This window comes from Oryzias latipes, chromosome 8 (genome assembly GCF_002234675.1).
Source record: "Oryzias latipes chromosome 8, ASM223467v1".
NCBI lineage: Eukaryota > Metazoa > Chordata > Actinopteri > Beloniformes > Adrianichthyidae > Oryzias > Oryzias latipes.
Genome location: NC_019866.2, coordinates 24,888,301 through 24,903,530, shown reverse-complemented (window position 1 = coordinate 24,903,530; position 15,230 = coordinate 24,888,301). Strand labels below are relative to the sequence as shown.

Below are 15,230 nucleotides of genomic sequence, written 5' to 3'. Positions count from 1 at the left end.
ACATATTAGCTGTTAGTACACACTAGTACACGCCACATACCAGATGTTAGTACACACTAGTACACGCCACATATCAGCTGTTAGTACACACTAGTACACGCCACATATTAGCTGTTAGTACACACTAGTACACGCCACATATCAGCTGTTAGTACACACTAGTACACGCCACATATTAGCTGTTAGTACACACTAGTACACGCCACATACCAGCTGTTAGTACACACTAGTACACGCCACATATCAGCTGTTAGTACACACTAGTACACGCCACATACCAGCTGTTAGTACACACTAGTACACGCCACATACCAGCTGTTAGTACACACTAGTACACGCCACATATCAGCTGTTAGTACACACTAGTACACGCCACATACCAGCTGTTAGTACACACTAGTACACGTCACATATCAGCTGTTAGTACACACTAGTACACGCCACATACCAGCTGTTAGTACACACTAGTACACGCCACATATCAGCTGTTAGTACACACTAGTACATGCTACATACCAGCTGTTAGTACACACTAGTACACGCCACATACCAGCTGTTAGTACACACTAGTACACGCCACATACCAGCTGTTAGTACACACTAGTACACGCCACATATCAGCTGTTAGTACACACTAGTACACGCCACATATCAGCTGTTAGTACACACTAGTACACGCCACATATCAGCTGTTAGTACACACTAGTACACGCCACATACCAGCTGTTAGTACACACTAGTACACGCCACATATCAGCTGTTAGTACACACTAGTACACGCCACGTATCAGCTGTTAGTACACACTAGTACACGCCACATATCAGCTGTTAGTACACACTAGTACACGCCACATATCAGCTGTTAGTACACACTAGTACACGCCACATATCAGCTGTTAGTACACACTAGTACACGCCACATATCAGCTGTTAGTACACACTAGTACACGCCACATATCAGCTGTTAGTACACACTAGTACACGCCACATACCAGCTGTTAGTACACACTAGTACACGCCACATATCAGCTGTTAGTACACACTAGTACACGCCACATATCAGCTGTTAGTACACACTAGTACACGCCACATATCAGCTGTTAGTACACACTAGTACACGCCACATACCAGCTGTTAGTACACACTAGTACACGCCACATATCAGCTGTTAGTACACACTAGTACACGCCACATACCAGCTGTTAGTACACACTAGTACACGCCACATATCAGCTGTTAGTACACACTAGTACATGCTACATACCAGCTGTTAGTACACACTAGTACACGCCACATACCAGCTGTTAGTACACACTAGTACACGCCACATACCAGCTGTTAGTACACACTAGTACACGCCACATATCAGCTGTTAGTACACACTAGTACACGCCACATATCAGCTGTTAGTACACACTAGTACACGCCACATATCAGCTGTTAGTACACACTAGTACACGCCACATACCAGCTGTTAGTACACACTAGTACACGCCACATATCAGCTGTTAGTACACACTAGTACACGCCACGTATCAGCTGTTAGTACACACTAGTACACGCCACATATCAGCTGTTAGTACACACTATTACACGCCACATATCAGCTGTTAGTACACACTAGTACACGCCACATATCAGCTGTTAGTACACACTAGTACACGCCACATATCAGCTGTTAGTACACACTAGTACACGCCACATATCAGCTGTTAGTACACACTAGTACACGCCACATACCAGCTGTTAGTACACACTAGTACACGCCACATATCAGCTGTTAGTACACACTAGTACACGCCACATATCAGCTGTTAGTACACACTAGTACACGCCACATATCAGCTGTTAATACACACTAGTACACGCCACATATCAGCTGTTAGTACACACTAGTACACGCCACATATCAGCTGTTAGTACACACTAGTACATGCTACATACCAGCTGTTAGTACACACTAGTACACGCCACATATCAGCTGTTAGTACACACTAGTACACGCCACATATCAGCTGTTAGTACACACTAGTACATGCTACATACCAGCTGTTAGTACACACTAGTACACGCCACATACCAGCTGTTAGTACACACTAGTACACGCCACATATCAGCTGTTAGTACACACTAGTACATGCTACATACCAGCTGTTAGTACACACTAGTACACGCCACATATCAGCTGTTAGTACACACTAGTACATGCTACATACCAGATGTTAGTACACACTAGTACACGCCACATACCAGCTGTTAGTACACACTAGTACACGCCACATACCAGCTGTTAGTACACACTAGTACACGCCACATACCAGCTGTTAGTACACACTAGTACACGCCACATACCAGCTGTTAGTACACACTAGTACATGCCACATACCAGCTGTTAGTACACACTAGTACACGCCACATATCAGCTGTTAGTACACACTAGTTTACTTCTTGAACCCCCCCCCTCCAGGATTCTTGGGCTGTGCAACAACTTTGCCTATGTGGTCATGCTGAGCGCCGCTCATGACATCCTGACCAAGGAAGAGTCTAGGAACGCCACCATCTCTGTAAGTGAGAGAGTCCTGTATGAGAATACTGCCAACATGTAATGTAATCATGATGCAGTAATGTAATCATGATGCAGTAATATGTTACTGTTGTTGTTGTTTTAGGCCCCCGTTTCGTTGGTTGCCACCTCTGGAGTTGGAAACAGCAGCAATGGAACAAACTATGACTGTAATCCTGTCACCACCGGGGTAAATGGAGACACAACACAACAAAGACACACTAACATGCCTGTAATGTTGCTCTATTGTCTGCCCCAACCGCACACACCCATGCAGCGACACCACTTACACCACACACATGTAGCTGCTGCTGACGCTTGTTTTCAAAGCTGAACTAAATACTGATTCCATCTTTTTAATGTGGGGATGTCTTCTTCCTCCCCTAAATGTCTCTCTTGTCTCCCCTTCCTTGACCTTCGACATTTATCAACTGGGTCAAACCAGAAGAAAGGAGACAGACATCGACTGTATATGAGAACTGGACTGAGCGAGGTGACGTCACCCATAGAACATGGTTTGGTTCTGGCTAGAACCACATGAAGTCCATTGAGTGATGTGGACGTTGGAGCCAGATGACCACGCCCCCACCACTCGAACGCAGCTCGGGAGAATCTGTCAATCAAGCATTTTAAACGTTAGGCGTGACACCACAGACTTTTATTGTGGCATCTGATTGGTCAGTTCATAAGTTGAATAACTTGCAATAAAGAAGAATATCTTGAAAAAAAGATATTGTTTAAAAAAGTTCTTCTGACCAATAGAATGACTCAGTTACAGCTTGATCTCTTGGAGTCTGCGAGTACTTCCTGTTTGGAGGGGGGGGGTACTCAGTCCAGTTCTCATTTGCAGTCAATGGAGACGGGAGGGATTTGTTGGGACTTGAACTCTTATCACTTAAAGGCCTTTTGGTGGTGAGTGTAGAAACAGCAGATCTGTAGTTGTTCAGTGATAATAATAGATCCAGATGTAAAAGTACATTTTTGTCTTTACTGCTCAGCGATGCAAACAGAAACCTCCTTTTCAGATTTTTTTCTCTTTCCTTTGAATCTATTTTGTATTATTGAGGCCTTAAATCTAAAAGCAGAGTGACTGATCAGCAGTTAAACTATTCTGGCTTCGGAACAGAAAGTGAAAAAATCAGAATGCTGTTTCTAATGGACACAAACAGGAAGTGATCAAGCGGAGGTTCTTTTACTTTTTATGGTAGCTCTCCAACAAAAGTCCGTTCCTGGTTTGTATAAATGGAAACAGCTGTCCTCCATCAGAACTGCTGGTGTCTCTGAATAATGACCATCTCTGAGACGGCAGCGTAATGTTTCATGTGTTTCATGTGTGCTGGCGTTCATGCTGAGAACTGTGTCACTCGGTTTGCAGGCTGTGCTGCTGGCTGACATCCTCCCAACACTCATCATCAAGTTCATAGCCCCGGTTTTCATCCACAAAGTGCCTTATGGGTAAGCTGAGGAAAAGCCTGTCCTGTCTCAGATCCACAGGAAGCTCAGACCAAAACCATGTTTGGACAGTTGGACCTGATGTCATGGAGGACTAAAGCTGATGTTCTTCTCTTCATCTTAGATTCCGAGTGTTGGCCTGCGTCCTCGTGACGGTAGTGAGCTTCCTGCTGGTGTCCTTTTCCTCTGCAATGTGGCAAAGCATTCTGGGTAAGACTTTCTGAGCTGACAGATCAAACTCAACATCTTCAGCCGCGCTTTCGTTTCCTCTTTTATCTCCGCTGAGCTTCTGTGGTTTCGCACAGAAACGAGAAGCTTTTTTGACCAAAATCTTATCAAGTTTCTCGTGTTTTCACCAGCCCTGCAAAATAACCGATAAGTCATGAGAAGTGAGGATTAGATCAAAGCTCAATAAATATTATCCCAAAATCTCCAAAAACATTTCTGTGTTTAAAGAGCCTCATGTTAGCCAGAAGAAGGCAGAGGTGAGAACAGCACAGATTCCAGAGGAGGCGTGTCCTTCAGTCTTTCTCTTCACTTTGGAATTAAACACGGGTAAAACGCAGGTGTTGCTCTGTAAACGGCAGTGTGTTGTGTTGCCTTTTGACACAGAGCACAGCTTCTGTTGAAGCTTGTGTTTGGATTTTGCAGAAAAAGGATGATCTGCTGTAGTTCAGGAGATGAAACCAGATCTTTGCAGAGCCGCTGCAGGCATCAGATGCTTTTAAAGTCAGCTTTTGTGAGAAAAACATGTCAACAGGTAACTGCAGTATTCATGTTTGACCGTTCATGGTCATTTCAAAGTTACAGTAAATGAATGAACTTCTGAAAACATGAACAGGATTCAAACACAGCCCCCCCTTTGCCGCCACTCTGGACCGTAACTCCGTAACACAACCGAGAAACTCCTCCGTGTCAGAAAAGCACCTTGACCTCGTCGCTCGGACGCATCATCCAAACCCCAGGATGAATATTTAGGCCCCCGGTTCCTCATCAGGCCCGTCTCCTCAGAACTGCAGTTTCTGAAGAGAGACGCTATGAGGAGAAACTCCTCCAGATTCCTGATGTCTCCTGTTGTCTCCCTCCCTCCTCCTTCCTTCATCGTCCTCTTCCTTGTGTTGTCTCTGCAGGAGTGGTCTTTGCTAGTCTTGGTGCAGGACTGGGAGAGCTGTCCTTCCTCTCGCTGTCTGTTTTCTTCAAAAGGTGAACACACCTTGGAGTGAAGCCTCGTCCGACTTCCTCTGTGACTGAATCTGCGGCGTGATTCTGAGCGCTGGTTTGAGCCTGAGCGGACGGCAAAGAGACAGAAAAACAGAAATCGGTTCCAAGACAGCAGACGTCAGTAACTAGAGCGACGGCCGTCTACGTCCACAGAAAAACAGACACAGTCTCTGCTCTCACTCTAGTTTAGGGAATTCTGGGAGGAAGCAGGAATCCTGCAGAAAGGACATCTTTCCACACGTCAGAGTCTCGACATCTTTAACATGTTTCTCCACATGTTCCCTGTGATTCAGCCTTTAAAAGGCATCATTTCAACCGAAGCAGTGATATGAATATGTTTTGTTCCAAAACAGAAAAGTAGAAGTGGAGCAGTAAGAAGCAGAGTTTAAGCCTCAGAGCATCAGGAGAAGGTTGGATGATGGGAAGGAATGATTGAGATGAGATAGAGATCAGAGCCTCTTCTGCTAGTTTGGCTCCACAGAACTGCTAGAAGTCAGCTTGGAGTTTCAGCAGCTTCCAGGTCTACGCGTTTTAAAAAAGCCCTCTGGCTCTTTTTACACGCAAAGCCGTCCCCGAGGGAGGGGCCAGAGAGCCATCCCCGAGGGAGGGGCCAGAGAGCCGCCATGTCTCTGCTCTGCTTCAGAAGGCGCCGTAGAGTCGGCCCAGCCGACTTCCTGCTGAGTTATGACGATGAAAGGGGGATTGGTGAGGGCTAGACTGCCGGGTTAGCATGGGTTATTGTGGACAGAGCTGCTACCCCCCACCCCCCCATGCCATCTGTTCCAACCATTGACTGTATGAGAGAACTGGAGTGAGCCACAGAAAAGGACTTCTGGCTCCAAACAAATGAAGTCCATTCAGCCGCCATTTTGGAGACAGACGTCATCAATAAGCAGTGATTGGTTGGCCTGAGTCATCATTTCTATGGCAACCACTCTCCCCAGTCAGGCCACACCCCTTCCACTGAAAGCGGGCTGCATGAAACGTGTCAGGCATTTTAAACGTTGGGCGTGACACTACAGACTTTTACTGAGGCCTCGGATTGGTCAGTTTATACTTGAAAAAGCTGTGATGAAGAAAAAATATCATGAAAAAATGTAACAGATCCAGAACGGTGGTTCTGACCAATAGAATGTTGGTTTCTCTATAGACTTCTGTGGGATTTTGGCTTCTTGGAGCCACTTCCTGTTTGGAACGCCAAGTGGGAGGGGCCACCCAGTCCAGTTCTCTTTTTACAGTTCCTAGAAATGTTTAAAGAAGCGGTCTGAAGGCTTCCGGCGTGCGAGCTGAGTCATGTGATCATCGTCTGCTGTGTGGCTCGCTGACGGTGTTTCCCGCCTGTCCCAGGAACGTCTTGGAGGGGTGGGGCTCAGGAACCGGAGGTGCTGGAGTGGCTGGGGCCCTCCTCTATTCGGGCCTCATCCAGGCTGGCCTGTCCCCCCGGGTGACCGTGCTGGTCATGCTGGTGGTCCCGGTTTCCATGCTCATCAGGTAAGAGGGGAGCGTCCTGCTGACTAAACCCTGAAACCTGTGTCAAGTCAAGCCCGTCCCCCTCCCCATACTAATCAATGCCCCCCCAGAAGCTTTCATTATACTGTCATTGACTTTTTAGATAGACGAGTAGATTCAAGTTTTGCTGAAGCTCTTGTAACTTTATTGATGTACGGTCATCAAAAAATGAGGTAAACCTTTTTCAAAGTCAGATACTGACATCTGGAGTAATGTTCACTTTGACGGTTTACACCCAGAAACAGACTCCTTCTCCCCCTTTAACCCCCCTCCATCCCCAAATCTGCCCAAAACGCAAGCCGATGAGAATTCAAAGGCCAGTCTTTGTTTTCCTCCCAGCTACTTGTATCTGCTGGTTCCTCCACCTTCTCTGCCCCAGTGGAGCAGGAATGAGATCCCATATGCAGCTGTGGGCTCCGAGGAGGAGCAGGGGCTGACGGAGGAGTCCGAGGAGGAGGAGGAGGAGGAGGAGGAGGAGAGAGCACCAGCAGGTAACAGACTCGCATGACAAACACACGCTAACTACATGAGTTCATTAGCTGTGGAGTAGGAATTCAGACACGACCTAAATGTTTCAGCTGTGGACTTTTCTGTGGAATTTAGTGGAAACAAACAAAATTTAGAGTCGAACAAACATTCAAACGGAACCAGACAGTTACATTTAACACAACACACAAGGACATCCATAAAAATACATTTTAGATTTGTGAAAACTTGTTATATTTCTGTGTTTTTTGGGGTATTTTGGAGCTGGATTGGAGCTGCTTCAGTCCAGTTTTTTTAACAGGACTCAAATAAAGAAGAAAAAACTCAGATGTGTTCATTTAGTACCTTTTCATAAATAAACAACTTTCACAAATTGTGTTGAGCTTTAAACTTAGTTGCTATAGATTATCTGTAGACTGCATCCTGTAGATCTGAACCATGAAATGGTTCTATTGAGATGAACTAAGGCTTCAAACTGGAATCAGCTTCACGGTTCAGCCGCTGTAGAGTTTCCGTTTATACAAAGATGCATGTTTGCATCTTTATCTCGACAGGATAACGACATTTCTGAGATAACTTCTTATCACTCATGCAGCTAAAGACGACTGCTGGCTTTGGCAGTCGGAGTTTAAAGAAGCCTTTATCTTTAGCGCGGACTTCCTGGTGTCTCAGAGTGCAGGTCCGTCTCTTCCATCCTTCAGACAACTAGATCATTAAAGCAGGGATCCACATCAACAACAGAGAAAAGACAAAGCTGGTTGTTTAGGTTCTTTTTCGTTTGGTTTCATTCCAAGGCTGTGGCGGTACAATGGGGGGGGGTCTCTATACTGCTCCTCGTTTGATCCTGGTTTTGGGACCAGAAGATGAGCTGAAGGCAGACTGTTGATCCCAGCTGCAGACCATCTCCCCTCATGGAGGCTCATGTATTCCAGCCGGGTTCTGGTCCTTCCCCACAGTTCTGGGAGTTTGAGGTTCTGCACAGTCCCCGCTGTGGGTCACAGAGGTTCTTGGAGTGGACTGGATCCAGTTTTCCAGTCTGGAGGTGACGGCGCCGTGTGCTGTAGTAACTATAGGAACCACTTTTTCTTCAGCATCTTCTCAGCTCCAACATCAGCACCGCCTCCTCCAGCTGTTTGTCCAGCCCCACCCTGACTCCCAAAGGGTGATGTCATCACATTTGGACGCCAGGTCAGAAGAGCTGAAAGCTGAGCAGACTCAAGCCTGTGGACGTGGACATGCCTCCTTATTCCTCTGCAGATGTGACGGCTGAAGGGCTTTCATGGTCTTTGTGGTTTTGGCTGGAGGTTAAACTGACCGCATTTGTAGAGTTTTACCTTCAGAACGCATCAGTCCAGTCATGAACCGCTCCACAGCAGTTCCCCTCTTTTTTGTTCCCTGTTGGATTCCTCTGCTCGGTTCTGGAGGAAGCTCTCAGACTCTGTTCTCTCCCCTTGGCCGTCACAGTGCACGGAAGCTCGGGATCTTTCATCTGGAGGGAGAAGAGGCAGGTCATCAAAGTGAGTACCAGCCCCTCCCGCTGCAGATCGGGTCGGTTCTGCTGCCTCTGACTCTGGTGCCTTTGAGCAGGGCTTGCTGAAGTTCATGTGTCCACTGGCGCTGGTCTACTTTGCTGAGTACTTCATCAACCAGGGTTTGGTGAGTTGATCCGTGGTCTTCATCGTCACTCTGATTCAACAAACCAAACTTCCTGTTTTCATCAAGGCAAGGCGTTTAAAAGTCATTCTGCTTCTTTTCAGCTGGAACTCCTGTTTTTTCCAAACTTTTTCCTCTCTCATGCCGATCAGTATCGCTGGTGAGTGAAGCGCTACGTCTTCTGGGAGAATTCTGGATGGCAGCGGTTTGAAGAGTCACCGTACCTTTCTCTCCCTCCGTGTTCAGGTACCAGACGATCTACCAGTTCGGTGTGTTTGCTTCTCGATCCTCTCTTCACTGTGTGAAGATCCGGAGAGTCTGGATCCTGACTCTGCTGCAGGTGAGGAACTGATCCACAGATCCCTCTGCATCACTTTCCCCTGATTAGGTCAGAAACCCGAGGCGTTTACAGTAAATGGACCCCAGACGCTACCTGCCCCTGCCCTGGCCCTCGCTGCCCCCTGTTGACCCACTCTGATTGGCTGAGCGGCTGCTAGATGCCCCTTACCCTCCCCTTCTGCCCCCTCCATCCTGGTCAGAGCTGCGGATGATAAATTCATTGAAAAAAGGCAGCTATTCCGTCGATTTGATCTCCATAGAAACTATTTTCTGTTTTGCTGGCCTGGAGGTGACGAACAAGTCTATATGAAACTTTTGGATCTTCCTGGCAACAGATGTTTTTGATTAACCACGCCCACATTCCTAATATAGTCAGAGAATATGCCAAATCATTTCTTTCAGCTTCAACAGATTCATTTAAAAAAAATATTCAAGCAACGGGGAAACTCCGGTTTTCCTGCTACCGCCGTTCCAAATGTGAAAAACTTTAAAAGCAGTTTCTTTTCCAAGTGATGCTGGAGGAGTTAGGAGGTGATTATTAGTTTACATTTGTAGACGGTAGTACAGGGGATTTAACATGGTTGCCTTTTCCTGAGGTCAAAGGTCAACGAACCTACAGTTCAGATCTCTGGAACAATCGTTTTCTTTTTCCATAAATACTTAATTGATCCACACGTGGGGAATTTGTTTACCATAGCAGTAAAAGACGAATAGTAGACATAAGAGAAAATAGAATATAAAAAACAAAAGAATATAAAATGAATGTAAACAAATAAGGTTTTATAATTTAAAGAGCTTTTTACAGACAGAACCAGCAAAAATGTGCAAAAGTGATCTGCTACCCTTGAATTAAATTGTGGGAAAATGTATAAAATCGCCAAATTTCCTGATCTGCCACATAACGGCCGCCAAGCTGTAGGTTCTGTGGCCATCCCATAATAATGTCAAAACTTCCTTTGGATATCCCCAAACATGAGCTTTTTGTGGAGCCCCATAACGTATTTGGGCCTCGTTTTGGGAACGTCATTGATGTTGACGTGTGTCTAAATATTTGAGGGACATTTTGGCCCAAAGGCGCCGTAACGTATTTAGAAAGAAGACTTTGTGAGTTATTTTGGTGGTTGCGGTCCTGGACTGCTGCGGGACACAGGAACAGCACACGGGTCGTCAAAGCCGCCTCCATGATAGATTGAAGCGTGTTCTGCTGGTTCAGACAGTCACACACCAAACAGTACATGACATGTCACAGACCTTTAGCACGGAACAAACATGTTTGTTTCCTGTTCAGGTCAGCATGAATGTTGCAAACTCAGCCCCACGTTCTGCTGACGACTGCATTCAGAGTTCAATCTGCCTTCCTAAACGTTTCCACCACAACACGTCAGCGCTTTCACTCCGTGATCCTTTCTTTTTTCACGTTTCGTTTTGGCGAAAGTCCCTCTGCGATCATCCTCTGATCGCTTTCCAAAGGGTTCCCGGTGATCTTTCCATCATGGTGATGCTGCTTTAGGCCAAACCGTCGTGGTTTTCTAGGACGTAGTTTCTGCAGAGCGGCATCAGAAATTGTTGGTGCGGTGTAGGTCCGCCCCCACTTCCCATCCGTCCAGTTCAGCTCCAGATTCCAGCTCAGACCAGGAAAACATTTCCTAGACGACGGCACCAGTTTTTGGATTTTGGCTAATAACGGCATCATCAGCATATAAAGACTCTGGGGATCAGAAGGTGATCGCAGTGGGACTTTAAGCCTCTTAAAGACTTTTCTGTGATGTGCTTCACGTCCCAAGTTCTTTTCTTTTTCCTCATTTTTTTAACTTTAGCTTCGTCTTAATTTTTTTATTTTTTCCCTTCAAAAGGGAAACTTCTCATAATTGTCTCTGTGAAGGCTGTAAAACTGCAGCTCCGCTTCCTTTTTGTCAGCAGAATGAGGAGTTTCTGTGTGTCTATTGGAGAACCTTAAAGAGCTTGTTGAACATTAGCTGGAAGGCCGAGTGAAAAATGCTGCTAAACGCTGCTAAACTCTGCCAAATGCTGCTGCACGTCTCTTAACTAGAAAGCGGGAATATGATCACATCATCTCTGTATCAGCTTCACTACACTGGTCGCCTGTTCCTTTTAGAATTCTTTCATTAGTTTTTAAGTTTTGCATGGCGTGCACCGCTTTACCTGCGTCAGCTCCTGCATGTCTCCCATCCTCTTAGATCAGCTGATCAGCTGCTTCTTCAAGCACTCAGAGGAGACGGAGCTTTTGGAACGAGGGTCTACATCTCTGTTCCTCTGTCCTGTCCTCTCCTAAAACCCATCTTTTACATTTGGCTTTTAACACACAGGGATGAGGTTCCCTCTGTTATCCCACCACATTTCTCCTCTAGACATGGTTTATGGTGTGTTTTGTTTCAACAATGTCCTTTATAACCTTTCTTTGTCCACTTTAAATCTATTTTGATCTGCATCTGTATTCTCTGTCATTCTACGCCTGCATGTCTTCTTCTTCCGTGTTCTCTAAGCTCGTTTGTTGTGCTGCGTCTGCAGGTGGTGAACGCCGTCTTTCTGCTGCTCGCCGTCACGTTCCAGTTCCTGCCCAGCGCCTGGCTGCTGTTTGTCATCATCTTCTACGAGGGGCTGCTGGGGGGGGCTGCTTACGTCAACACCTTCCACTTCATCAGCAAGGAGGTCTGTAGTGTGTGTGTGTGTGTGTGTGTGTGTGTGTGTGTGTGTGTAGTGCTACTGTGACGACTTCCTCTTGTGTCATCGTTGGCCAGAATGAGGAAAACAGTTTCCATGGACGGATGAAGAGTTCTGTGAAGAAAACATTAGAAAAGCTGCAACCTGAAGACCATAAATGTTCAGACACTTTTTACCAGTCGATTTGGGAAACTTATAAGTATTTAGTGAAAACGGAAACATGCTTTCAATGGCGGCTTCCACATTTGATGCTCCTTTAGGCTCCTCAACATTTCAAAGAGACCAGAAACAGTTGATCCAGAGAGGGCAGCTCTGTTTAGGTCCAACAGAACGGCTCGCTCTTCATCGTCATCAAAGGGGACGTTGGCGTCTTCTTGATGGAACGGCGAGCTCCGTACACGTGGGAGGGGCTTCGGATGAAGTTGTTTTGGGAAATGGTGGTTGATAATTTTCCAGAGGAGCTGTGGATCCAACAATTCCTCATGACACGCTCAACTTTGGATGAACTGTGATGCTGTGGGACATCTGGTGGCGCCGCCAGTTCCTACCAAGAAGGGCATTGCCATCCGGTTGTTGGTCACGTGACTCATTTAACTAGAAAAAAGTTGCAGTTTTGTAACAGAAAAAAACGACCTCCTCCAAGCGCTAAAACCCTTTTTCACGTTTTTTGACATTGTCGTGTTTCCATGAGGCAAATTTATCGCAAATCCAATTTGCGCCATTTGATAGTGAATGGAAACGCAGCTACTGGTGAACCCAAGAAGAGCTGGATGAGTTCAGAGGACATGTGGACATGATTGTCAATGAGCTGCAGAAAAGCAGCTTCCCAACAGTCCTGTTGTCCTCATCCATCCAACCTGAAAGTCTGGCCTTCAGATGAGCTGCTTCATTGTGCTGATAGAAAAACGTCAACCTCAAAATCTTCCCAACTTTTCTCGTCTAGTTTCTAGTTTGTATATCTTAATAAACTTGGGTTTTATTCAGACTGGACACATTTTCAGCCTGAAACATCCAAGCGGACCCCGGTCCAGGACCCGGTCTCCTCCTGACCATGTCTTCTGCTCCACAGACTGAAAGCAGACACAGAGAGTTCGCCATGGCGGCGTCCAGCGTGGGAGACAGCTTCGGCATCGCTCTGGCTGCACTGGCAGCTTTTTTTGTCCACCAATACTTCTGCTCTCTGTGACGACGCCGTCTGAGCAGAACAACCAGCGGTCAGTGTGAGAAGGAACAGACCCCCACAACCACGGGGACTCGTCAAACTGACTAGAGAGGGACCTGTGTGAGCCGCGGAAACACTGCAGCCAATCAGGGAAGCAGGACGACAAAAGTGATCCAGACGGGGGTTAGAAATGCCAAAAGACCAAAGAAGATGTATTGATTGGTTTGCAGATTTTTGGGAAATCTAATGGCTAAAGTTTTAGACTGACTAACCACAAAGTCCTTTACACCTGAAGTCATTTGTCTCAGGCTCATCAACTTCTATACATTTAAAACTAAGCATTGAGTAAAAAAAAACATTTTTCTCTCTGTTTGCATTAAGGCCAAAAGGAAACAATTGCACTTTCTGTTTGAAGCTAGTTTAAAATAAGAGGGTCCAGGTCGGACCGGGTCAGACCGGGTCAGCTGCAGGTCAGCTCCGCTGTTTGACTGACAGGTGTCCGTCAAGTCCTCAGTTTTCGAGCCTCCTTAGGATGTGGTGAGCCAACGCTCAGACCTGTTAATTCTGACTGTTGACTTCTGTTTACTTGGTAGAATAACATCTTATTCTAAAGAAATGTCTCAGTGTGGATCAAAGTCGTGTTTGGGGCGACTGTTGGAACGTCTAACTGAGCGTTTAGATCATTCCTGCTGAAAACATAAACCTGCTTTAACAGGTGATCTTTAAGGGTTTTGACTGCTGTTTTTAACGTGTTTCTTTCTTTGATTTTATTTGATAAAAAGTTTCTATTCTTTCTGAGAGAATAAATACAGCCAATAACGGACTTCACATGTATCTGCTACTCATGGTGATCTTTATTAAACCCTGAAACTGGGATGTCAGGATGTGTTGCTGCTCTTTGTGCCTCATTGCAGACAAGCATCCAAAGTCCAGATGCTGTGAGGTGTGGAGAAATAATCCATCCTCACATGTTCACATGTGAGGAAACGTGTTCACCGTCTGTTGAAGGTGCAGCAAACTACTCGGAAAAAGAGAAACTAAATTACTCCTTTGACACCCCCCCCCCTCCAGTAAAATTACAAAAATAGCAATGTAAGAAATGCTGTGTGTATCCCTTGTGCTATCCTAGTCACTTTACCATTGGGAGTGGGTCATCTAGACCCACTAGACAGTGCTCTGAACCTTTTTTCTTCAATGATTTGTGATCTTCACTGGTGTCCATGGATTACATGAAATCTTTCCACCTTTATCCACCTTTGTCATGGTAGGGAGAACACCTCAATGGAAGGGGGGGGTCATCTAAGATAGCACAAGGGTTAAAGGTGTGACTTAGCAGTGACATCATCATCAACAAAGCGGAGTTCCTGATTGGTTGACGGGATGCACATTTTAGCCAAAGTTCAGATAATTAAACTCCAGAGAATTTGTGGTGCCTCAGAATTTTTGACACTACTTGAAGCGCTAGAGGATCACGCCAGACGCTCAAATCCCCCCCCTGGACCTCTGGCTGCGTCTGTTCATCGACTGAAGACCAGAACCCCCCCACAGGATCAAGGTCTGAACCTCAACAGGTGGAGCGTTCATGGGTCAGTGGGACGGCTTTGTGGGAAGTAGAGACTGAACACAGACAGAAATGGGAGTTTTGCATGATTTTGAGGGACGAGATGGAAACACGAGTGAAGCTGGAGTTACTCACAGAAACGCAGTCGAAGCCAAACCGCCTCTCGTGAAAGCAGGTCTCCTACCCTCAGGACCAAAGGTTAGAAGCAAAACGACACATTTGCTGCTGCTGAACATTGAAATCTTTAAAAGATGTTGAAAAGTGGGGTGGGGGGAGGGGGGTTGTGATTTGTTTGGTGACATCATTCCTGCTCAGCAGAGCTGAGAGTCTCTCCATTTTGGATCAAAGCTGCTCTCAGTTGGACAAACCCTCCAGCACAGGTGTGCATCATAAAGGTGGGAGCCATCAGCTTGACCACCTTGATAGGGGGTGGGACGCTGTTGCTAGGCAACCTCAAAGTGTTGGAGTACCTCACACCATGACACGTGAAAAGCTGTCGGTTCCCGGTCTGGCGAGCGATCTTGATCACCGCGTCAGTGACGACCTCCTCCATCCGGGTGACATCATGGAGTGAGGGATTGACTGCTAAATGTGTCATTGTT

General features: G+C 46.2%; 1 protein-coding gene across 1 annotated transcript in view; it reads left to right on the top strand.

The window, feature by feature from the left end:
- The window catches only part of cln3 (CLN3, battenin), a 15,540-nt gene extending 1,599 nt beyond the window's left edge, over positions 1-13,941 (top strand). The window contains exons 3-15 of the mRNA XM_023957860.1: positions 2,468-2,564; positions 2,670-2,753; positions 3,939-4,018; positions 4,140-4,225; positions 5,146-5,218; positions 6,584-6,727; positions 7,085-7,236; positions 8,696-8,748; positions 8,819-8,887; positions 8,989-9,044; positions 9,131-9,224; positions 11,753-11,893; positions 12,975-13,941. Coding sequence (XP_023813628.1) covers positions 2,468-2,564; positions 2,670-2,753; positions 3,939-4,018; positions 4,140-4,225; positions 5,146-5,218; positions 6,584-6,727; positions 7,085-7,236; positions 8,696-8,748; positions 8,819-8,887; positions 8,989-9,044; positions 9,131-9,224; positions 11,753-11,893; positions 12,975-13,091 — 1,246 coding nt within the window. The 3' untranslated portion in view covers positions 13,092-13,941. The remainder of the gene's footprint in view (positions 1-2,467; positions 2,565-2,669; positions 2,754-3,938; positions 4,019-4,139; positions 4,226-5,145; positions 5,219-6,583; positions 6,728-7,084; positions 7,237-8,695; positions 8,749-8,818; positions 8,888-8,988; positions 9,045-9,130; positions 9,225-11,752; positions 11,894-12,974) is intronic.
- The last annotated feature ends 1,289 nt before the right edge of the window (positions 13,942-15,230 follow it).